Consider the following 24,717-nt stretch of genomic DNA (forward strand, 5'->3'; position numbering starts at 1 on the left):
CAGAGGACAAAGGGAATGAATAGCATTCATTTGTCTAATTAGCATCTAAATGAGCATGTTTATACTCCCAGTGGAGTGTTCAACAACAGATAAAGAGTTTTTACTTTGCATTTACTTTCCATTCAAAATATAATTGTTTTCTCTGTTTTTGTGACCATTGATGGAAAGCTTCTCTGGACCGTCAGACGTCATCTTGTTAATTTCTCTACATTAACTGTTGAATGCTAACAAAGCTAATTAAGTCAAATGTTTGAAAGGCAGACTTTTACATTGTTAAACAAAAAATGATGTGCCAAAATGTTTGCAGGTATTAGCTAAACTGTTTAATTACTATATTTTCAGTAATTACAATACAAAACTGTGGTGTTTGCTCACTATTGCTAACATTACAGTTAGGATTTCAACAAATCCACAACTCTTCTAAGTACTATTCTGTGATAATTCAGTTAAATTTGATATGTCTTAGGAGTGATCAACTCAATGTGGGCGACTACATCAAGTCAGTCAATGGCATCAACCTGACCAAGCTGCGTCACGACGAGATCATCAGTCTGTTAAAGAATGTAGGCGAGCGCGTTGTGCTGGAAGTGGAGTATGAACTGCCTTCAGCTGGTAGGAAGTTGAGTATTCTGACTTTTGCCTGTGTTGTGGCATGTCCCTGTCAATTTAACTACGGTCTCAACCAATCCCAGTACTCATGAGTGAATAATTTTTTTGTCTCAGTATGTAGCTAAAATGGAAGTGCATTTCAGGTTGTGTATATATAATTATACACAGAATGCATGGCTGCATGTTGAAAGCATTTTTTGATGTTCAAATATTTTCTCCTATTTCACCTTAATATGCAAAGACATCTGTAAGTAAATGAATGGGTTGTCGATTCTTTCGAAAGGTTAAATGCTTTGATATCAAAATCATGGTGGGCATAGCAACATTAGCTTGACCAATGGGGTGAATTCCAATCGGAAGTAAACATACCTATGCCCTACTCACTCCGAAGGACAGAGCTCTTGAAGTAGGGACTTTGGAGCAGGGCATATGCAGTTCATAATATAGCCGTTTGGAACTAATTTGGCGAAAAGAGCAATGGATTCTGTTGTTGTCCTACAAATGGCATCCCCTTCCCTAAGTGCCCTTCAAGGGCACAAAAAAAAAACATTTGGAATTTGCCCTTTGTCATTATTTTTACCCTTCTGTTGCTGTGGCCCCAGAAATAACACACTTCACCCCCATCTGCCATTGGTCGGGCAAATGGATAGTCACGCCCCAAACTTTTTGGTGATATTAGCCTACAAATGGCTTACTTATTACAAAAATTACATGGCATTACAAAGACCCCATGCAATGGTTTTGACAAAGGCACTATCATGATCACTGAGATACTTTGCCCAGAGGTGTGTTTCCCAAAAAAAAACAACGCAACTTGCCGCTTAGCTACTGTAGTATAATGCATCATTGGAAAAAAATTAATGGTCTGGTTACTCCCGTAACCCTAGTTCCCTGAGATAACGGGAACGAGCATTGCGTCAGTTTTAGCTGACACTTATGGGGAAAACTCCTTGGTTCATGCCTGTGGAAGTGCACAGACAAATAGCATTTCAGCTTGCCAAAAGGGGCGTTTTTGACTGCCTACACCAGTCACACTGGAACACCATCAGATCAGAATCTTTCGACTGACCAGCACCTAGCATGACTCGCTGGCAGCGTAGCAGCACGGCAAGCTACACAATGCTCATTCCCGTTATCTCAGGGAACCAGGGTTACGTGAGTAACCAGAGCGTTCCCTTCTGATACAATTCACTCGCATTGTGTCAGATTTAGCTGACGCTTATGGGGAACACAATGCAACGCGCGGTGCTTCAAGCGCAGAATGGAAGTCGCTCTGCAAGCCGACAGCTTTAAGCCACTCGAACGAGGGCCCCTCTGACAGCTGTATAGGGAGGGGCTCAGACTGCACTTACACGAAATGTACTTATTAGACTGACAACACCCGTGCCTGAAGAGCAGAGATATCAAGGTTGTAAAATCTGATAAAAGTGGACGGTGAGGACCAACCCGCCGCCACACAGATGTCTGCAATCAAGACTCCGCTGGACCAAGCCCAAGAGGAGGCCATACCTCTAGTGGAGTAGGCCCTCACTCCTAAGGGGCACAACAAGTCCACAGACTTGTAAGCCAGCGCTATCACATCTACAATCCATCTGGAAAGTCTTTGCTTCAAAACTGGCAGCCTTTTAGCGTGCCCTACGAAGCTAACAAACAGCTGCTTTGATTGCTGAAACTGGCTAGAGTGCTCAATATACACTCTGAGAGCCCTCATGGGAAAGAGTGGATCAGGTGCCTGTTTGTCTTCCGCGAGCGGAAGAACTAACAGCGTAATCACCTGAGTTCTAAACAGGGTAGAAAGCACTTTTGGCACATAAACCTTTCTTGGCCTTAGGACCACTTTACTGTGGTTAGGGCCAAACTCCAAGCTGAATGGCCACAGGGGAGATAGCTGAATCAGCTTGCTTGCTGAGTGTCGTCAGTCCGCTGTTAGACTTGTTCGATGCGAGAAGAGGCGAGAGAGAGTGGCTTCAGTCTTTCTCGGGCAACGAGATGATCTTCACGCTGAAGGAGAAAGATTCTGATCTGATGGCGTTCCAGTGTGACTGATGTAGGCAGTCAACCCCGTCCCTTTTGGCAGGCTGAAACGTTATTTGTCTGTGCACTTGCACAGACGTGAACCAGTCGGGGTTCAGAGAAAACAGGAGTTTTCCCCATAAATGTCAGCTAAAACTGACGCAATGTGAGTGAACCGTATCGAAAGGGAACTAACTAGTCACATCTGTTTTTTTAAAACCATAGTAACTTTGTGGCACAATCTTTGCATGAACCACATTGGTTCAGCAACATAGAACTGTTGTTAATGATGTCACGCAGGTGGTGGAGTAATAACTTAATCGTTTTGAGATCGAATTAATGTCAGATTGCAGATGTAAATAACGAACATGGCATCTGAGGACTACTTCATTATTTTTGTTCTCCGTTGTTTTGCTTTATTTTGAGATGTTTGAGTTAATGGTGGGGTTTCCTCTTAAGTCATACTCCGTTGTTCCCCTGGGTGACTAGAGAATATTCGCACATGCACACTCTTCAAAAACTGCACTTTTTATTCTCTTGACAAACTAAAAGACAGAATAAAATCTGTATATAGAAAATAGATTGTAAAATAGGTATAAAAAATAGATATAGAAATAGATTGTACTTTACGTTACCTTGCTTTATTGTGCACAAGAGCATGATGTAAGTCCACATATCAAGCTAAAAAGAAACTCTGCCTCTAACCACAGATCGAGAGCTGTAGTTCCAGTCACACAACTTTCTGATGCTGTTTGCAAATGTTCGTTAGAACTATAGTTTTGGGAATCAGGAAATCATTGAACTATGTAGGTAATAATGAAACTTGCTATCATATTTGGCTTATGCTAAAAAGAAACCGCTTCTAACCACGTTGAGGGTTGTAGTTCCAATCACACAAATTTGTGATGCTGTATGCGAATGTTCATTAAAACTATGGTTTCGGGAATCAGCGAATCGTTGAACTATGTTGGTAATGATGGAACTTGCAACCATAGTTGGCTAACAATGTTTTTGGGAAATGCACCCCAGGCCAATTTATTGGCAGAATTTTGATTGATTGGAATTTTTCAACTAGTAATTTTTCAATCTTAAACAAAAGTGTTCGTCAGCCTTATAAACATATATTTTTGTGTGTTTTAGTGAATTTCGAATACATGTTGTAAAAAATGCAACCATTAAAGGGATAGTTCACCCAAAAATGAAACACTCAAGCCATCCAACGTGTATATGACTTTCTTCTTTCAGACGAATACAATCGAAGTTATATTAGAAAATGTCCTGGCTCTTCCAAGCTTTATAATAGCAGTGAATGGGGGGCCCGATTTTGAAGCCAAAAAAGTGCATCCATCCATCCATCCATCTATCCATCCATCCATCCATCCATCCATCCATCATAAAAGTACTCCACATGGCTTCGGGGAGTTAATAAAGGCCTTCTGAAGCAACGAGATGCTTTTTTTGTAAAAAAAAAAAAAAAAAAAAAAAAAATTATATATATATATATATATATATATATATATATATATATCCATATTTAAAACTTTATAAACTAAAATAACTAGCTTCCAGCAGATGACCGTACGCATACTGCGCAAGACTTGCGCCACAAGAGTAACCCGTGACGCGATGTATGATGTAGGATGTAGGAGTAGCGTAAGCTTAGACGCAACTCGCGATTTAAACAAATAGGGCTGTGCAGCAAACTCAAGCTCCCCTTCTCTTATATGGAAATCCTCCGACATTTCACTTTAAAATTTCTTGTTTTAAACTTCTACTTCTTGACCGGTGTTTTGTTTTGCTCTATCCTCTTCACTTCCGCATTCATAATTTTTTTTACAAAAACCCATCGCTTCGCTTCAGAAGGCCTTTATTAACCCCCCAAAGCCAGGTGGAGTATTTGTATGATGGATGGACTTTTTTTGGATTCAAAATCGGGCCCTCTATTCACTGCCATTATAAAGCTTGGAAGAGCCAGGATATTTTTAAATATATCTCAGATTGCGTTCATCTGAAAGAAGATAGTCAAATACACCTAGGATGGCTTGAGGGTGAGTAAATCATGGAATAATTTTTGGGTGAACTAACCCTTTAAGGTCTATTATGAATATATCTGCATTTTATGCCGTCTATTTTCTGACCATTTGCCAGCCATTTCTAGATTGTCTCAGTTTGGCATGTGCGATGATATATTGTGATCGTTAGCCAGTCTATCTATCTTGTGCATGACAGATAAATTGTCTGGTTTATAAGCTCAGTGTTTCTGGCTGACCTTCTGCTGAACGTCAGTTTGCATCTGGGCTTATTTATCTGATTGTCCCTCTGATCTGGCCGTTCGCCCAGTAAAAGGTGCTGATTTAGAGATGCTGTTGCCTCTCTTCTGTCTCTGTTGTCTCTCTTAGCGCCAGACAGTACCTCAGGTGTTATTTCCAAGACAATCGAGATCTGTTTGCAGAAAGAGGGCAACAGCTTTGGCTTTGTTATGCGAGGTGGGTTTGGGTTTTCTTGGGTTTGTTGCCTCTCATTTGATTTTATTGTATTTATTTATTCTAATCTTTCTTGTAATATTCTTAGGATCAAAATGTTGGAGATTTAACAGCAGGTTACAGATTTTTATGTGTTATAATACAGGTGGATCGCATGAGGACTGGCACAAATCTCGCCCTTTGGTGGTCACACATGTCCGTCCAGGTGGTCCTGCTGACAGGTAATGCACAACCAAAAATTAAGCTTTTGAAGGCACTTTACACAGAGAAAAAACATTTTATTATTATGATCATGTCATATTCATATAGTACTTATAGCCCATATAGTAAATATATTTCAGTAGTTTGTGTTGTTAGACTTACATTGAATATAATAACTGTCTATAATGTTGTATCTTTCTGTTATCATCGAAAGTGTCCAATAAGCACCAAGATAAAAGACTTGTTTGACTTGTTTGACCGATCGGTCTCTGACATCAAGGTACTGTGAGTGTGGTTAGAGAGCAGACGGCTCCGTATGCTCTTAAAATCGCTCTTGTGGTATCATACACCGATCAGTCTGTGCAGCGCTACTTCAAGTCGAACAAACCTATAGTTAGTAGTATTTGCCAGGTCATGTGATCTCAAAATGGCGGCCACCATGAGGGGCTACCCACCTAATTTAGAATAAAGCAGGTTTTAAAAGGTACTATTCATTTTTTTGGTGTAAAACTTTTTTTTTGTGAACTCAACATGTAGAAGTTCTTGCTGTAGTCATCTTCCATGTTTGGACACACTATTCGCGCTTTAACCGAATCCAGAATGTAGGCCAGATATTTCTTTCTCATATTAGATGGCTAGTTATTATTCTTAGTTTTAGGATTTTCAATGCCTCTCTTCGCAAGCACATTTCCCTACTTATATCAGCAACACGCACCCTGCCAAAATAAATAAATAAATAAACGTGTCTAGAGAAAGAACATGTTCCATAAGACACCTTTGATGATAGAGACAAAGCCTGCCTTGACTGACATGTGGGAATTATATGCATTGTCTTTCCTGAAGGTCCCCAGACATTTCATGAGAAAAATACTGTGCTCTCAAACAGGTCATTTCACATGTAGCATTAATCATTAGTGTGGAATATCGAGAGATCATCAAACTCTGTTGGAATCAATTGCAGCTTTTATTTAAAAAAAAAAAAAAAAAAAAAAACTTTTTGCGCTAAATGCAAAAAAAATTGTTTTACCATTCCACTAGATTTATATTTATGATTTATATCAGTCACATTTATATAAAAGCTCATTTCTATTTTAAATGTTGGAATAATTAAGATTTTTAAATGTTTTTGAAAGAAGTCTCTTATGCTCACCAAGGCTGCATTTATTTGATCAAAAAACAGTAAAAACATTAATATTGTGAAATATTATTACAATTTTAAATAAGTGTTTTCTATTTTAATATAATGTATGAATATGAATGTTTGTATTTTTGTATAACCGTGATAACTTTTTTCAGGATTCTTTGCTGATTAGAAAGTTCAAAAGAACAGCATTTATTTTCCTTTCTGAATAAAAGTATTCATTTAAAAAAAAAAAAAAAAAACCTTACTGACCCTAAACATTTAACGGGGCCAATAAAATGTGAATGTTCCGCTTGTGTTCTGCAGAGAAGGGACTTTAAAAGCAGGTGATCGGATCTTAAGCGTGGATGGAGTGGTTTTACACAGTGCCACTCACAGCGAAGCCCTTATTGTACTGACCCAGTGTGGACAGGAAGCCCTTTTCCAGATCGAGTACGACGTCTCCATCATGGGTGAGTTTCTTCAGTTGTGTTTGTTTTATATATTGACAGAATGAAAATTTCACATGTCCCAGTGGATTATAATGTTATTAGTTTTGTATGTTTCACTTTAGAAGGAAATAATGAATTCATCGAACTATTTTAGCATTAAAGTGCCCCTGTTATGCTTTTTTTGGATATTACCTTTCATGTAGTGTGTAATACAGCTGTTTGTGAATGTAAAAGGTCTGCAAAGTTTCAAAGATCAAAGTGCACAACAAAAAAAGTTATTGTCTCCCAAAAGAAAAAAAAAGAAAAAAAGATTTTGAACTGCCTGAAACAAGTCGTCAGTAATTCCAGTCTTACTTCCTGCACAAACCTATGTAGGTTTGTAACAAATTTGCATAATGCCAGCCTTTGGTATTCATTGGCTGACTGTGAACAACGTCTACTTTAACCCTCAAACACTGTAGTTGTAGCTGAGACTGGAAGTTTGGTTTGTGTTGTCGACATGTCGAGTAGACTCTGTTTTCTGTGCTGCAAAAACAAATCCACTTTACATGCACTTCCAAAGGATGAGGACTCAGGTTCGAATTGATACAGTAAAACCGACACTATCGTTACTATTCGTGTCACTTTGTATCAAGTGCTGAAGAAGATCCAGAGCTGAAATTCACATATGGTAATGGGCGCTTTGATTCCATCATGCGCTGTAAGCGGTAGACCAATCACAACAGACTGGGCCATCTGACCATTCAGAGCAGAGTAGACCAATCACTGTCTGGGCCGTCTGCCAATCAGAGCAGAGGAGACCAATCACAACAGACTGGGCTGTCTGACCAATCAGAGCACAGTAGACCAATCACAACAGACTGGGCTGTCTGACCAATCAGAGCAGAGTAGACCAATCACAACAGACTGGGCCATCTGACCATTCAGAGCAGAGTAGACCAATCACTGACTGGGCCGTCTGACCAATCAGAGCACAGTAGACCAATCACAACAGACTGGGCCATCTGACCAATCAGAGCAGAGTAGACCAATCACTGTCTGGGCCGTCTGCCAATCAGAGCAGAGGAGACCAATCACAACAGACTGGGCTGTCTTACCAATCAGAGCAGAGTAGACCAATCACTGTCTGGGCCGTCTGCCAATCAGAGCAGAGGAGACCAATCACAACAGACTGGGCCATCTGACCAATCAGAGTAGAGTAGACCAATCACTGACTGGGCCGTCAGATCACCCAGATCACAATAGACTGGGCTGTCTGACCAATCAGAGCAGAGTAGACCAATCACAACAGACTGGGCTGTCTGACCAATCAGAGCACAGTAGACCAATCACAACAGACTGGGCCATCTGACCAGTCAGAGCAGAGTAGACCAATCACTGTCTGGGCCGTCTGCCAATCAGAGCAGAGGAGACCAATCACAACAGACTGGGTCATCTGACCAATCAGAGCAGAGTAGGCCAATCACAACAGACTGGGCCATCTGACCAATCAGAGCAGAGTAGACCAATCACTGACTGGGGTGTCTGCCAATCAGAGCAGAGTAGACCAATCACAACAGACTGGGCCTTCTGACCAATCAGAGCAGATCTAGGCTCTCAGAAAGGAGGGGTTTAGAGAGACTGAATCCTCTTTCGAACCATTTCAGACACTGTGAGAAATGAGGTGATGCTGCAATGTATATTATGAGAAAATTAAAGTGTTTTATGACATTGATTGCATGTAAACCTATTGTAGGAGACCTTCAAAGCTAAAATAGGAACCTTTAAAATGGCATAATAGGAGCACTTTAAGAGAGTGCTTGTCCTTTCACAGACGTTTTCCAGAGGCATTGTGCTTCTCTCCAGAGAGCTCTGCTCTGTTTAACCATCTTCACTATTTCATATAGATGAACAGCAGGTTGTTTTTGTTTGTTTTTTTGAACAGCAGGTTGTTGACCTGCAAGAGCAGAGAAAGAACCCCTTTACTCTACTAATGCTGTGAAGGCTAATTTAGGGTGGCCACAATTAGCATAACACCCACTGTTGTTCTCCTTGTAGAGTTAAAAGGGTCATATCTTAGAAAATAGAGGTTTGAAATAAACTTTCAGAGCTCAGAACTTTCTGCCCAGTCCATAAAGACTCTTTATTGAGTCCAAGCTGCAAAAACGATCTGTTAAGAAACCACAGCTAAACCACACCGTAACAATGCTATCCTTGTTTGTCCTTATCACCTGCCTTCCAGACTCGGTGACCAATGCTTCAGGTCCTCTGCTGGTGGAGATTGCCAAGGCGCCCGGAGCGAGCCTGGGAATTACTCTGACCACTGCCATGCACAGGAACAAACAGGCCATCGTCATCGACAAGATCAAATCCGCTAGCGTGGTGGACAGGTACACACTCAATGGGCCTCATTCATCAAACACAAGCAAAACAAATTTCTTTGTAAATTGTAAAACCCCTTTTAAGATTCTTTTCTTATGTAAATTGTTTGCAAAAAAATTGTAGCGTAAATTGTGTTAAAATTTTTTTTACAAACTATTAACATAACAATAGTTTAATAATTTTAATTCTTAAATTGATTTTAAAACCAAGCTTACACAATTGTTTTTATTTCTCCTTACCTAATATGTTGGTAAAATCATTCTTACGTAAAGGATTTTATTTCTTTTTATGTACCTTGTTTATAAACCATTCTTCTGTAAATAAATGTTTTTGTTCTTACATAAATTGTTTGTTAAACCATTTTCATGCAAATGATTTTATTTTTATGTAAACTGATCGTAAAACTAATTTGACATGAGTAAATATATATATTTTTTCATATAAACTCTTTGTAAATCCATTCTTTCGCAAATATTTTACGTATTTTTTTTTTTTTAATCTTCTTACATAAATTTTTGTAAAGCCATTCTTAGGTAGAGCATGCATTTTAACCATTTTTTAAATAATTTTATTTATTTTCATGTACATTGTTTGTACAACCATTTTTCCGTAAATATATATATTTTTATTTTTTCAAAAGCCAACTTTAAGTAAATGTTTTAAAATCTCCTTTCTTAAATTATTTGTAAAACCAAAAAAATGTTTTTCACAAAGCCAATTTTACGTAAAAGTTTTTAAATCTTCCTACATAAATTATATGTTAAATCATTCTTATAAAAAACATTTTATTTCTGTCAAACCAGTTATCAACAACCGATTTTATTTATTTTTATGCAAATTGATCGTAAAACTGATCATTTTATTTATTTTCACATAAATAGTTTGTAAAACCATTCTTACATAAAGGATTGTATTTCTCTAAAATCATTTTTGGTAAAGAATTTTATTTCTTTCTGTAAATCGAAAAACACATTGTATTTCATCAAATCATTCTTACATAATGATTTCACAAACAATTTACACAGAAATTATTCTTCTGTTGAATACAGTTGAACTTAAGTCCCTCAGAAAAATATGATAGCTATTATTAATCTGTTATAGTTATTAAGGTGCATGAAACTTCATTGTTTTTGTTTACCATTAGAGTCATAAGACTAACAAGAAGAAACATAATTCACAATGTATTTAACATCCATATTGTGACACATTATTAATATGGTAATTTGGATCAGTTTTAATGTTGTCTCTAACACTTCCCACAATTATGACAGTTCTAGCAGTTCTCTGTTTGCCTCTCAGGTCAGGAGCATTACATGTGGGTGATCATATCCTGTCTATAGACGGCACCAGCACAGAGCACTGCTCGGTTCTGGAGGCAACACAGTTGCTGGCCAGCACATCTGATCAGACCAAACTGGAGATCCTACCCGCACATCAAACACGACTGCCCGGAAAACCCCAGGACACTGGTGAGAGAAGGGAAAAAATGTGGAATTTGGTGCAGTTTTCCAGACATGGATTAGGCTTAATCTGAGATGTCTTCAACAGATGGCTAAATCTGATCTTGGAACAGGCCTTAACTGTGTCTGGAAAACTGTCTGTGAATGTAACACATGGGTCAATGACATAACTTTCTTTTCATATCTGTTAATATATTTGAAAATAAATTACAAATGCAAATCATGCATGACTTCTATGATAAACATGTTTTTATTTTGTTAATGATTTATTTAATTATTTTGTCATGAGGGTCAGGGTCGTACAATTGTCCTGGTCTCATTATAAAGCATGATTTGGCATAAGCATTTAATATTTTTTTTTTTCATAGGAAAAAATAAGATATATTTTATATGATTAAATATTAATAAAAATGTTAGTTTATGAAAAATAGTATAAACATTGCAAAACTTTCGTCCACCAAATCATCACCAAAAAAATAATTTTACCTTGAAATATATATTTAAATGTTTTTAGAAAAAATAATGATGTTCACAAGGTGTAAAAAACCAAAAAAAAACATTACGCGTCCTCGCATCATAACAGTCCAACTGAGGAGGACCCAGACCACAGCCAGGATGAAGGCCCACGGCGAAGTCAATGGAAGGAGGAGCCATGGTGGAGATTGGCAATTGACACCAGGGGAATGATGGACAAAGTTGGGGCTGCTGGGCGTGGAGACCTAGGCACAGACGAAGCGAGACCAGGGGACACTGATGGTCCTGGAGGCTGAGACAGAGCCACAGTGATGACTGTCCAAAGTGGAGCCGGTGTGACCGAGGGCCAAGATTGAGCCGAAGGGAGGGCAGAGGGTGAAGAGATGAAGAGTGACGTCTGACCAAGGTGGAGCCGGAGGAACGAGGGAGACCGGTAGAGCCGTAAGAGCGATGCTCCCAGGTGGAGCCTAGGGAGGAAGGAGCCAAGGCAGAGCTGACAGGTCGATGGGCCAAGGTGGAGTGACAGGATCGACACCTGGAGGCAAAGCCAAGGGATCCTCTTGAATAGGCAGAGCTGGAGACTGGAAGATCCAAGGCAGATCCACACAACAGAGTGTAGTTAGAGGAGGAGCTGAGGGCCTGAAAGGAATTAGCAGAGACGGGACTGACAGACTGGCTGACTTTGGAAGAGGAGGCTGTATGGGATCTCTGGAGACACAGGAGACTTTAAGCTGGGTGGGACCAGCGGAGACGCATGAGACTTGGAGCTGGACAGGACCAGCGGGGACGGGAAACACAGGAAATATCTTTTCCAAATCATCATAAAATACAGAAGGTCAGCTGCAACTCACCCTCAGTGGTGGGAGTGTGGGCGGGGTCTTCCTCCATTCCCTCATACTCCACTAGTAATCCCATTTTGTAAAGCCCGGGCACACCTGAACCATGGCATCCATCCCCAGGGGATGCGCATCGCTCTGAGTGAGAGCAGCTTCCCCTGGGACCATAGAAGAATCTGATGCACCAGTCTGCGCCGAGGGCACGACCTCAGGCCCCCAACCGATTTATATAGGACACCACCGACATATTGTCTGTCTGTACCAGAACATGATGGCTCCTGAGGTCTGGAAGGATGTGCCTCAGGGCTAGAAACAGCCATCACCTCCAGGCAATTTATGTGCCATGAAAGATGATGCCCTCTCCACAGACCTCTGGTAAAGCGGCCCTGCATGACCACTCCCCAGCCTGTGAGGGATGCGTCCGTCGTCACGATTCACCGATGACAAGACGCACCCAACACAGGAACCTGGGACAGGAACCACGGTTTCTTCCACATAGCCAAAGAACAATAATGCGGAACGGGTTTCTCCTTTGAGAAAACCCCCTGGGCCTGAGCCACCACTGCAGGGTTCTCATGTACAGCAGTCCAAAAGGTATTACGTTGGACACTGCTGTCAGAAGCCCCAGCACTCTCTGAAAGTGCTTGACAGTGATGGCCTGGCCTAGCTTGATGTTTGTGACTGTAGTCAGGATGGTGTCTATACGAGAGGGAGACAACTGTGCCCGCATCATAACAGAGTCCCACACTACCCCCAGGAACGTGGTTCTCTGCTGGGGAGACAGTGAGCTTTTCTTGACGTTTAGTCTCAATCCCAAGCACCTTGTATTGTGAAGAACGACATCTCGATGCCGAACTGCCATCTCCTCCGACTGAGCTAGAATGAGCCAGTCGTCGATATAATTGAGTATGCGAATGCCCTGGAGTTTCATTGGAGCCAGCACTGCATCCATACACTTCGTGAAGGTGCAAGGGGACAAAGCTAGACCAAACGGAAGAACCCGATATTGGTACACTTTCCCCCCGAAAGCGAACCTCAGGAACTTCCTGTGTTGAGGAAGGATGGATATATGGAAATACTCATCCTTTAGATATATGGTGACAAACCAGTCCTCGGACTTGATTTGACTCACAGTGATAGAGATAGTTCACATCTTGAATCTGAATCTCCTCAGAGAACGATTCAATACCCTGAGATCTATGATGAGGCGTAATCCTTCTTGGGAACTATGAAGTTCCGGCTGTAGAACCCAGCTTCCCTCTCGTGAGTAGGAATACATTCTATGGCCTTCTTCGCTAAGAGGGATTAAACTTCTAGCTCCATCACCCGACCCTGCTCGGGACTGACAGTGGTATGCACCACCCCATTTAACTTCGGTGGACGGTTCTTGAATTGAATTCTGTAACCTTTCTCGACTGTGTGCAGGACCCATTGATATAAACTGCCCAGCCAAAAAAAAGTCGTTGTTTGGATTTTAATAGGCAAATGCTTAAGAATCTATGAATGGATCATTATTACAGTTATGTAATAATATGTATTATTATGTTTCTAGCATGTTTTATGTTTGGCAACAATTCTTTTAACCCTTAAAGATGGAGTGTGTAGCTTTTCATTTCTTAAACAACCATGTAGGAAGACACATCATGGCCATATTACAGGATGACAATGTCAAGTTTCACCAGGGTTAAAATTGTGAAAGAATGGTTCAGAGAGCATGAAGAATCATTTTCACACATGAATTGGCACCTCTGAATCCAGAACTTAATTTCATTGAAAGTCTTTGGGATGTGCTGGAGTAGACTTTACAGAGTGCTCACCTCTTGCATTGTCAATACAAGATCTTGACCAAATATTGATGCACCTCTGGATGGAAATAACATCACAACATTTATTTCCATCGAGAGGTGCATCATTTTATTAAAATCCAAACAGTGACCTTTTTTTTGGCCGGGCAGTGTATATTGTGAAGATTCCTCCAAGCTTCTACATATTCTACTAAGGAGACCAGTCTCTCGAGACTGACCTCGGGTGTCATGAGTGAGATAAGTTTGGTGCCCTGAAGCAGCTGGTCGGCAGGGGAAACTCAAACAATATTTTCTACAGGCCCCATATGAGGGAGCGAACTCGATAGGGCCGCAACGAGATCAGGCGGACACTTCAATTTGCATTCACTGGAAACCGATGCATCCCGAAGCGCACAAGGCGGCAGGAAGCAAACATTGATTTCCTGAAGGCTCCGCGTAGGATCGAGATGTTGTCGCTCCACCACAGGGGGGACCACCCTCAGAGGCCTGCGCAAAGCATCAGGTGATGACAGTCCTCAAATCTGCTTTCAGCTTGGAAGACTTGGGCTGAGAGTGTTGTTTCATCCCCCAAGCCCTTTTGGGCACTAGAGGCTGCCATGGAGCGGCCGATGGCACGGGCTGTCAGCTCAGTGGCACAGAGAGACAAGTCTGCAGCTCAACGTAGTTCTTTGATATCATAAAGCCCGACCTCCCCACTGTCGTCCAAATCTTATAGAAGGTCAGCCTGGTATGCCTGCATGATGCCCATCGTGTGCAGGCATGCACCAGCCCGACCCCCCGCCATATATGCCTTACCCCCTAACGCAGATGTAGTGCGGCAGGGTTTCGTGGGCAGTGTTGGAGCCTTAAGGGATGATGCAGTGTCGGGTGAGAGATATGAGGCCAAAGTCTCTTCAACCCACGGCATCACCCCATAGCTGTTCTTTCTCGAGCCCAGGATGGTGGAATAATAATGGATAATAAGGCTCGATAATCTGGATGAGAACAGCTTGTTCTCCTCGGTGTGGAGATCAGGAAAAAATGGCAGACTCTGACGTGAATTCATCAGAACCAGATAGTTCTAGCACCGGGTCCTCATCCCGGGCGGAAGAAGCCACAGAGTGGGCTTCCGATCCCTGAATGAGAACATCAGAGCTGGTTTCTGAAAGCTGAGAAAGGGCTGAAGCCTTCTCAACATCCTCCACCAGCTCCATCTGTGACCCCCATCATCACAAACGCCACACTGCCTCAGCAGACGCGAATCCTGAACCACGGGAAGCACGAGCCTGGTCTGCCTCATCAAAAAAGCCAGGCAGGAGTGGAGCATTCTGAGCGGCAACAGCTCACAGTTTTCACAGACAGCACCCTCAAGTGCTGCCTGTGCATGCTCTGCTCCGAGGCACATAACACACAGCGAATGTGTTTCTCCCTCTGGGATATAACGTGGACAGGGAGACGCACACTGGCTGAATTGCCTCTGACTCGCCATAAATGATATATATATATATATATATATATATATATGATATAATGCTCTGCACTGGGACAAACAACGTCAGATAAGAAAGACAAGAGCAGCACAGAATGCTTGCTGAAGAGCAGAAGCTAACACTGTTGTGTGCCGGCTCCCCTTTGTAGCTTCCGTGTACGCCGTCACACGTGACGTCATGACGCAACACAAATCAAGATTGGACTAATTCAATATGTACTTCAGACGCTGTCACGCTGGAGGCGTTCCCCAAAGTGTTGTTCCGACACAGTGTGAGTTACCTCGAAAGGGAACAAAACATAAAATAATATGTATTATTTAAATGTACTAAAAATGAATTCAAACTAAATAGGTTTTGTAGAATAAAGTGATGTCATAAATTTATCAAATTATTTTAAAAGGAAATAATGCACTTTGACACAAAAATATGCACGTCATGTCATTGACCCCAAAACAGAACATAACAGAATATACATGTTACAGGTACATGCATTTTAATCTATATTTTAAAACATTTTTTAAACATTTTTTTTTTTCATGCTTTCTTTATCCTTGGGCAGTGTTGTTTGTCATTTAGTAAAATAATTTATTATATTTAATTTTATTATCATGTAAATGTAATGGTATTTGATCATGGTAATCATTCAAGACCATCATATTGAACCACAGTACTTTTTTACAAGGGGTATGGCAACATTTTCCCTGTTTTTTCGAAGGAGGTCATAATATATTCTTGCTAATTATAGTGATATAAACTTCACATGTATCCTCTTCGGATGCCCAAATGAGGATGAGAAAACATGGATGCCGAGACTGCTCTGTCATCTCATCTGCTGTCATCTCATTTAATTAGCTTCTCGCTCTGCTTGATGTCGCCCCACGAGTTTTAGACTGCAGGACAGATTTAATCACGGAGACCTGCTCACCCTAGAAAACCAACAGACTGCAACCCGATATCAAAAGGAGATGCAGTGGACGAAGACCCAGATTAGTTATTTTCAGCCCCGTTTATATGCAAATTCAGGAGCTGAACAGATGTCCAATGGTGCAGACCACATTGCGTTAAAAGACTGACTTAGTATACACTATTACAGCATGCGTGAGGTCCTCTGAGAACTTAATAAATAGCGTATTATCATTAAGTGTATAAACATATTCTGTAATTGCAGGACTTTATTGGATGCACCCAATGATTGGTCCAATTATAGAATACGTTGAAACTTCAAATGGTTGTTTTGACTTTGAAGTTCTTGCTATTTTTGGTTCTGCAATCATTCAGAACCTTAGATGCCCATCGATTTCAGTCTAGTCCAAATGTTGCCCATGTCTGCTGCCTTCCCTGCATTTAATTACGCTGGATAAAGCTTCAAGATGGCTTCTTGAATTCCATGCATTGCTTGCATACATCGTAAAACAGAGTTTGTAATGCCAGGACAGCCTTGACGCCCAGATTTTTGGGCACAGGAACAAACGTCTTTAAAGGATATGGACAAGTAAAGTGGTTTAGTTTTCCAGCATCTGATCTGTTCTGTCGAAATATTATAGCACTATATAGGTCATTTCCTGCCGCGCTGAGAACCCGAGAGAGGAGGTAGAAGGCTGTAATGATGGAAAAATATATTTGCGTGTGTGAACTATCAGCCCCGGCATGACTTCAATCAAGAATTGACACCCACTTGCTGGGCCCATGTCGAAATTACATAGAAACTTCACCCAGGAAATAAATGGAGTTTGATATTTTGCCATATGACTCCTACATTTTTTATTCTCATTTTTCATATGCAAATATTATAGCTGACCTTGTTAGGGGAAGAAAATGAAGTATGTCTGGTAACTTCTCTTTTGGGATTGCTGTTTTTGAGATCGTGGGATTTAAAGTGAGGAAGGATAGAAAATGAACATTTTAATAGATATACATATTTGGTGGACACTTTTATCCAAAGCAGCGTTGATATTATGTTACATATGATAAAAGTGTCTTACAAATGTGTAATTGTAAATCATTTCTTAAAAATAATAATAAAAGTTTCCTAATTTCATTTGTATTTTTTCTTTATTTTTATATGTATTTTTGATTTTATTCCAAATGTATTAAATGAATTTCACTTTCAAGTCTTTCTATGTAGGAATTGCATTTCTTTCAATGTATTTTTGTATACATTAATAGATCATTGACTCATGATATTGCACATCCCACTTCGGATGAAGACAGCAACATTTAGATAGTAGTCCAGATAGTAACTGATTTTTTTTAGATCATTCATTTGTACACTATGTCTGTATTTTGCAATACAGAAATAAGCTACACAAAGGCCATGTTCACACAGCAGCAGAATACAATTGTCAGTCCAATATGGCTAGCATGTGTTTGCATTGAAGCTTCTGTCGGTTAATGAAGATTCAATGGATGAACTTGCGGCTCAATTTGACTCTGTCATGTCAAAAGTGATAAGTCTTTTCAGTTTTATGGATGTTGCCATCTTTGATATTACTTTGGTCACTATCACAATGGTTGCAGATAAGAGAATACAGGCTTGACTCTTATGCACGTTCATACATACAGTATTTGAGACGCTACTGTAAGTTGATGTGTTAACGGGACATTTCGAGACTCACACCTGTAAGTAAATGTGGTTGTCAATCCCAAATATTGACAGTGTGAACATTGCCAGAATTTAATAACAAATTAGCCCAAGCCACTGCTAATAACCTCAGCGCCAGTCACCTGGTTCAATTCGTCTTTTAGATAAATGACGTGCTCTTAAAAAAGCAGTATTGTAATCTCCTTACTCGAATTAAGCTCCCGTCACATCAGCCTGTGTGGGAGACTTTACCGTCATCATTCGTGGTGTTCTCAATTCCCACATCAAGAGACAGAGTTGTGTTTCTTCAAGACATAGCAGACGAGCTTAGCATAAGCCACAGACGAGAGGGATTTAGCGTTCAAACGTTAGAAGATGCTTCATTGGTGCTCAGACGAATAGATAGTAATATTTAACCTGGCTTGTGAAAATCTGTCTGAAAGTGGCATTTCTTAGCGTCTCATCACATCCTGTGTGGCAAAAATATAAACATAATGCTAATATGCAGTATTGCGTGTGCAGGAGATGATGGTTGTTTAGTAACATACAAAAGATTAAAAAAGTAGTGAGTAGACTTCATTAAAACCTTAATGTGTAACCACACACACACAAATACACACATCTCTCTGAGCGTTTTAAAGCTTCTTATGGTTCTTATGGTTCTTAAGTTAAAGCTAAGTTGTTGAATGTCATATAATTTAGTTAGGGTGTTTCACATCATTAATACCCTGCTGGAAAATCCATCTCGAGTTGGTACTGTATTTTGGAACATGGTAGCTAGGTTTCTACATATGGTCCAAAATGGTAGAACCAATTGGACCAACAAATCAGCTACCTTTTAGACATACAGGCTTAAAGTGGTAAGAACATAGTGGTTGGTCAACCAGGTAATGACCAGCTTGGACCATCTAGAAACTAGATACCATATCCAAAAACACAATTACTAGCTTGAGATTAATTTTCCAGCAGGGGAAATATACTAAGCATGTTATAGGTTCAGTAATAAGTTCAAATATCTAAATTATTATCTGTGGATGGTTTGTATTTTATGTATTTTTATGTAGGCCTATAGTTGTGTATTCTATAGAATACATTTCGAATACATAGAACACATTTTATGTATTGGTTTCCACTTCAGAGAAAAAAAAAAAAAAAAAAAGATAGTTTAAAATAAGAGTAGTCACAAGTTATGAGTAATAAAGGTGTGGTTGTGAGAAATGACAATTTGTTTGAGATATAGTCACAATTGTGAGATATATAGTCACAATTACAAGAAAAGTACAAATGAGAAATGAAGTCACAGTTACAAGATAGTCACAGTTATGATTATGATAGTCTACATTTATGAGATATAGTTGCAATTACAAGAAATAAAGTAAAAAATTATGAGAAATGAAGTCACAGTTACAAGATAGTCACAATTATGATAAAGTCACATTCATGAGATATAGTCGCAATTACTGTAAAGTCACATTTATGAGATATAGTCGCAATTACAATATAATTGCAATAACGATAAAGTCTCAATCATGAGATATTACCTGCATCTCATTTCGAAGGCTGCGTCCTCCGGAGGTCGCATTTGAAGGCTGCATACATCATCGAGGCGGTCTCATTTAAGAAAAGCAACCATTAGATTGCAAAGTAAGAAAGAAATTACAGTATTTTACACATCATGAGGAATAACAGTCAATTTTATTATGGTCACTTTTCTTAAATAAGACATCCTTGATGACGTATGCAGCCTTCAAATGTGACCTCCGGAGGACGCAGCCTCTGAAATGAGAAGCAGCTAGTCGCAATTACGATAGATACAATTATGAGATATAGTCGCAATTATGATAGTCACAATCATGACATATAGTCCCAATTACTATAGTCACATTTATGAGATATAGCCGCAATTATGATAAAGTTGCAATCATGAGAGAAATAAAATCTCAATTATGAGAAAATAAGTTGCAATTATGAGAAACATTCAAAATTATGAGATATATAGTCGCTGTTACGAGAAGTAAAGTCCCAGTTACAAGAATAAGACTCAGTTATGGGAAATAGTTAAAAGTATGAGATATAAAGTTACAATTATTAGTTATAGTCACAATTATAAGAAATAAAGTCCAATTTTGTAAAATAACATTGCAATTATGAGAAATAAGTAAGTACAAGATAGTCGCAATTCCGAGAAATACTGTTGCAATTTTGAAATATTGTCGCAATTATGAGAAATAAATTCCCAGTTATGAGAAATAAAGTCCCAATTAAAAGATATACAGTCACAATTGTGAGTTATGTAAAATTGTAGTTAGAAGAAATAGTCACAATTACGAGATATAAAGCTGCAGTTAAGAGAAGTCAATTGCACTTGGGAGGCAAAGTCATAATTACAATCATAATATTCAGCCTAAGTTTTGTTAGTAATGTTGCCAGCTGGTGGGCTTTCACAGTCCATGGTAATAATAATACTTTTAATATTTGTTTTGTCTGTACATTTTTATTAATTTTGTATGATAAACTATTTTGATGTTTCATTAGGTTGCCACTTCATGTCCAGAATCTGGGTCCAGAACCACTGCCCTGTAATAAATTACTTTTTCATGTGTGATTGTTTAATTTATCAAATTGATTTTACTGTCTTTTAAATTCAGTCTTCTGCTACTGTCAGACCTACTGCATTATGAGCGCTTGGAGATACTGCAGTCCTGCAGAACAAATGAGAACAAGCACAAACATAGGCATTCAATTATACAGCCTGCCTCTAGCAGCAGGACTTCATTAGCCTGTTTGCTAATGAGCTTTCGCATTGTTTTGCATGCACATTCATTTTTCACAGACCAGTATTAGCGACAGATAATATCACTCGAATGCTACTTCAACAGACCCTCAAGACCCCAAATGATGGATTTCAGTGTTCAAATGAGTATTAATGAGAACAATATTTAAAGAATGCCACATAGTTGGAGTTGCAACTGTATATAAAAATGTTTTTTAACCATTTTGTCATTATTTATTCTGAGAAGCATGTAATAATTTCTCAACTCAATTTAGTCATTCATTTTGTGTTTAGTGAAAGTTCAGAAAAGTGACCACCCGCACTGCTGGGACCCCTGTGTGAACTACTGCCATTCCCAACATCCTGGTCACTGCAAGACATCGACATGGACCTCTGCTTCCAGTAACCCATCCAGCTCTCAAGATTACTGCAAATGTAATTACATTACATAATTTTTACAATTACAATTATCACCTTTTAAGATAAGTTTTCCCTAAAGAAATACAAATACTGCAAATGGGCCTGGAAAAGGGATATTTCACCCCAAAATTAAAATTATCCCATGAATTATATCGTTCGGATCCCGAGTCTGTGCAGTAGTGGTGCTGCAGTATCAAGGTCCCACCCACACTCCCACTCCCACAGACTCAATCGCAAACACCCTGTTTTTATAGCATCGAATAACTAACTAAAACCAAACTTATTGGAAAAATGAACACTTGAACATACACCTACGTGATAAGAACTACCTAAAATGACAGAAATGATCTTTAGAAAAAAAGTATTTGTAGTGTAATTAGATTTTTAAATTTGGCTCGCGTCCCATTCTGTCACATGGAGAGGGTGGGGTTTACGACCTATACTGCAGCCAGCCACCAGGAGGCAATCAAAAGGCTTTGGCTTCACTTTTCAGGACTTGTGTGGCATACTTGGTCACAGTAGGGAAGTAAAGATTATCTCAACTTTTGTTTCATGCCCATTCTATAATAGGAGTCTGCACAATTGGGAGTTTCGCATGACGGCGAAAATGTTTTCCTCACATATTTTGCCAGTGTTCAAGTTGAGCACGCACCTTGAATTTGCCACATTGACTCAAGGAAAGATGTTTGGTACATCGCTACACTATTGACAGTAGACAATCAATGTTTTTATGTGCACAAAATGTTGCTAATGTGACAGCACAATTTTGCAGCCTTTTTTGTCTCAGTTTCCTGCACCAAAACAGTCATAATTTAGTTTTTCATGACCAACTCATATTTTCTTCATTAAATCTATTTCTCTATCATCCATCTTCATTTACATGTAAAATGGCATTACGTTAATATTGAAAATTGTTCTTAACCCAGACATCCACCTCCCAGCGGTTGCCTCCAAATAGAATATAACATCCCCTTAAATAACAAATGCTTAGAGGAGTGGATAGATCTGCAAAGACTAGCAAGGGACCAATAGAAAATGGATCATTAACCTGCAGTGAGCCGCTCAGTCACTTGGACCATTGCCATCTCTTTGATTTAAATTTTTTTAATGCGGTTACACTGCCTGACTTTCTCTCTGTTTTCCACTCTTTTCTCCTTAGCGATAGTCTGCACTAACTTCTCCCCTGGGTCCACCACCACATCGGGCATGACCAGCCAGGGTTCCAGCACGCTGCCCCGGGCCGCTCCTCCCATGAGCCCGCGGAACTCCATGCTAAAGAGAAGACAGAGGAAAAAAGAGCACAAGAGCTCCTGTAGGTGACTGGATCGGTTTTAATTTTGTGTTATTTTCAGCTTGAAATGATCTAAGACAGCATACTAAATGATATCTTATAAGTGACTGATTTGTAATGCTCTATATAGGCTTGTAAATGGCTTTTCATGAAAAGACTATACACCTGACTGATTCCATTAGAGTTAGATGTTAACATGTTGCTAAGCAAATTACACAATACGCTAATAGTGAATTCAAGTCATGTCGGAGAGATTGTATTTACAGGTTGAATGCACATGAATGCCACCACAAATTCGTAATTACAAGTGGGAAACTCAAGATTTTCTTTAAGTCATGAATTTCAGAGTTAGCGCCGTGTCAGGTGGACTCAAACATGGTGGACTCAGTGGATGCACTGACTATTAAATGCAAAGTTGCATGTACAAAAATATGATAGTATATCACAATTATGAATATAGAACAATAAAGAATATATACTGTGTTCCAAATTATTATGCAAGTGACGTATCAGTGGGATTTCAGTACAACAAACATTCAGATTTTAGTTTTTTCAAAGAAAGCGTTTGTTTTATTTCTCCGTATCTTTTTAGATAACTGGTATCAATCTCAGACAGGTTTTTTAAATAGCTTGCCAGGCCTCATAGGTAAATGGAAACCCTACTTAAAGATGTTGTTCCACATTATTAAGCAAGTCACGGTTCTCATGCAATATGGGGAGGAAGAAAGATCTTTATGAAGATGAAAAGCATGAAATGGTGCAATGTTACGCAAAAGTCATGAAAACAACTAATATTGTGTGAAAAGTGAATGGAGATTTTGGAACTATCATAAGATTTGTGAGTGATTTAGAGCACAGCAGAACTCGGTCAGATAAAGGCTTAAAGTTTCTGTCAAACAAGTTAATTGCATTAAAAGGACAGCTGTAAAAAAAAAAAAAAAAAAAAAAAAGCAGGTATTTGAAGCTCCTGGTGTCTTTGGAGTCTCAAGAACCTCTCCATGCAGGCTGGCAGTTATGTGTAAAATTGCATTTCAGCCACCCCTAACCAAACCTCACAAAGAGAAACATTTACAGTGGGTGTAGAAATACATTTTCAAACTGTTTTATTGCTGTGGTGTTTTTTGCAGCATGGGATAGTGCACAGTGCATTGTATTTCAGAAGGCATTATCCTTCTTTTTATACCAAAGCTGGAAATGGCCAGTTATAAACTCCACATATCTTGCAGAAGTCATTTCGACACCCTCAGAGACCCTAAAGGGACCTTCCATCTCACTTCCCAATATTCCAGCCCAAATCATCACCCGCCAGCTCCCTGCTGGTGTCACAGTCTTGTTGGAACTTGGTGGCCACTCACCAACCATCCAGAAATCCATCCATCTAGACCATCCATTGTAGTACGGCATTCGTCAGTGAATAAAACTATTTAAAAATGAGTCTTCATTTAATTCTACACCCACTGTAAATGTTTCTCTTTGTGAGGTTTGGTTTGGAGTGGCTGAAATGCAACTTTACGCACAACTGCCAGCCTGCATGGAGAGGTTCTTGAGACTCCAGAGACACCAGGAGCTTCAAATACCCGTTTGCTGCTCAACACCGGCTTTTTTAATTTTATTATTTTTATTTTTTTTTTTTGTTATTTTTATAGCTGTCCTTTTAATACAACACATTTTTTTTTGACAGAAACTTTCCTTAAAAGTTCTGCTGTGCTCTAAATCACTCACAAATCTTATGGTAGTTTGTTAATTTACATTCACTTTTCACACAATATTAGTTGTTTTCATGCCTTTTACGTAACATTGCACTATTTCATGCTTTCTCCCTACCCACATTGCATGAGAACTGTGACTTGCTTAATAATGTGGAACAACATCTTTAAGTATACTTAAACCTATAGGGTTTCCATTTACCTAAGTAGACCTGGGAAACTATTTAACAAACCTGTCTGAGATTGATACCAGTTATCTAAAAAGATACAGAGAAATAAAACAAACAAACAAACAAACACTTTCTTTGAAAAACTAAAATCTGAATGTTTATTGTACTGAAATTCTCCTGATATGTCACTTGCATAATGATTTGGAACACAGTGTAGAACAAGTCAGTTTACAACACCTTCATAAATTGAATAAAAACATAAAGCAAAAACACACCTGATGAGCACTGAGTTAAAAAAAAACATTTTTTGTAGAAAAGGTCTTGCTCAGACCAAACTTACTTTAGTGCACCTGACATCATAATTACAACCTCTGAATTCATAAATACAAACCTCCCAGAAGGACTTATACGCACCATAAGCACTGTTAGGCAATGTAGCACAATATTGGCTAAATAGTTTGGTTTTAATTAGTTTGAACTAATTTTTATCTGT

The 24,717-nt window shown here is 39.3% G+C and overlaps 1 protein-coding gene across 6 annotated transcripts in view; it reads left to right on the top strand.

Annotated features, from left to right (window-relative positions):
* Positions 1-24,717, top strand: part of grip2b (glutamate receptor interacting protein 2b) — a 155,952-nt gene that overhangs the window by 93,509 nt on the left and 37,726 nt on the right. For all 6 annotated transcript variants that reach the window (XM_051907196.1, XM_051907197.1, XM_051907198.1 and 3 more), the window contains exons 4-11: positions 467-612; positions 5,022-5,108; positions 5,251-5,326; positions 6,754-6,899; positions 9,100-9,247; positions 10,539-10,708; positions 20,932-21,072; positions 22,217-22,369. In XM_051907196.1, coding sequence (XP_051763156.1) covers positions 467-612; positions 5,022-5,108; positions 5,251-5,326; positions 6,754-6,899; positions 9,100-9,247; positions 10,539-10,708; positions 20,932-21,072; positions 22,217-22,369 — 1,067 coding nt within the window. The remainder of the gene's footprint in view (positions 1-466; positions 613-5,021; positions 5,109-5,250; positions 5,327-6,753; positions 6,900-9,099; positions 9,248-10,538; positions 10,709-20,931; positions 21,073-22,216; positions 22,370-24,717) is intronic.

This window comes from Ctenopharyngodon idella, chromosome 10 (genome assembly GCF_019924925.1).
Source record: "Ctenopharyngodon idella isolate HZGC_01 chromosome 10, HZGC01, whole genome shotgun sequence".
In the NCBI taxonomy this organism is placed as follows: Eukaryota; Metazoa; Chordata; class Actinopteri; order Cypriniformes; family Xenocyprididae; genus Ctenopharyngodon; species Ctenopharyngodon idella.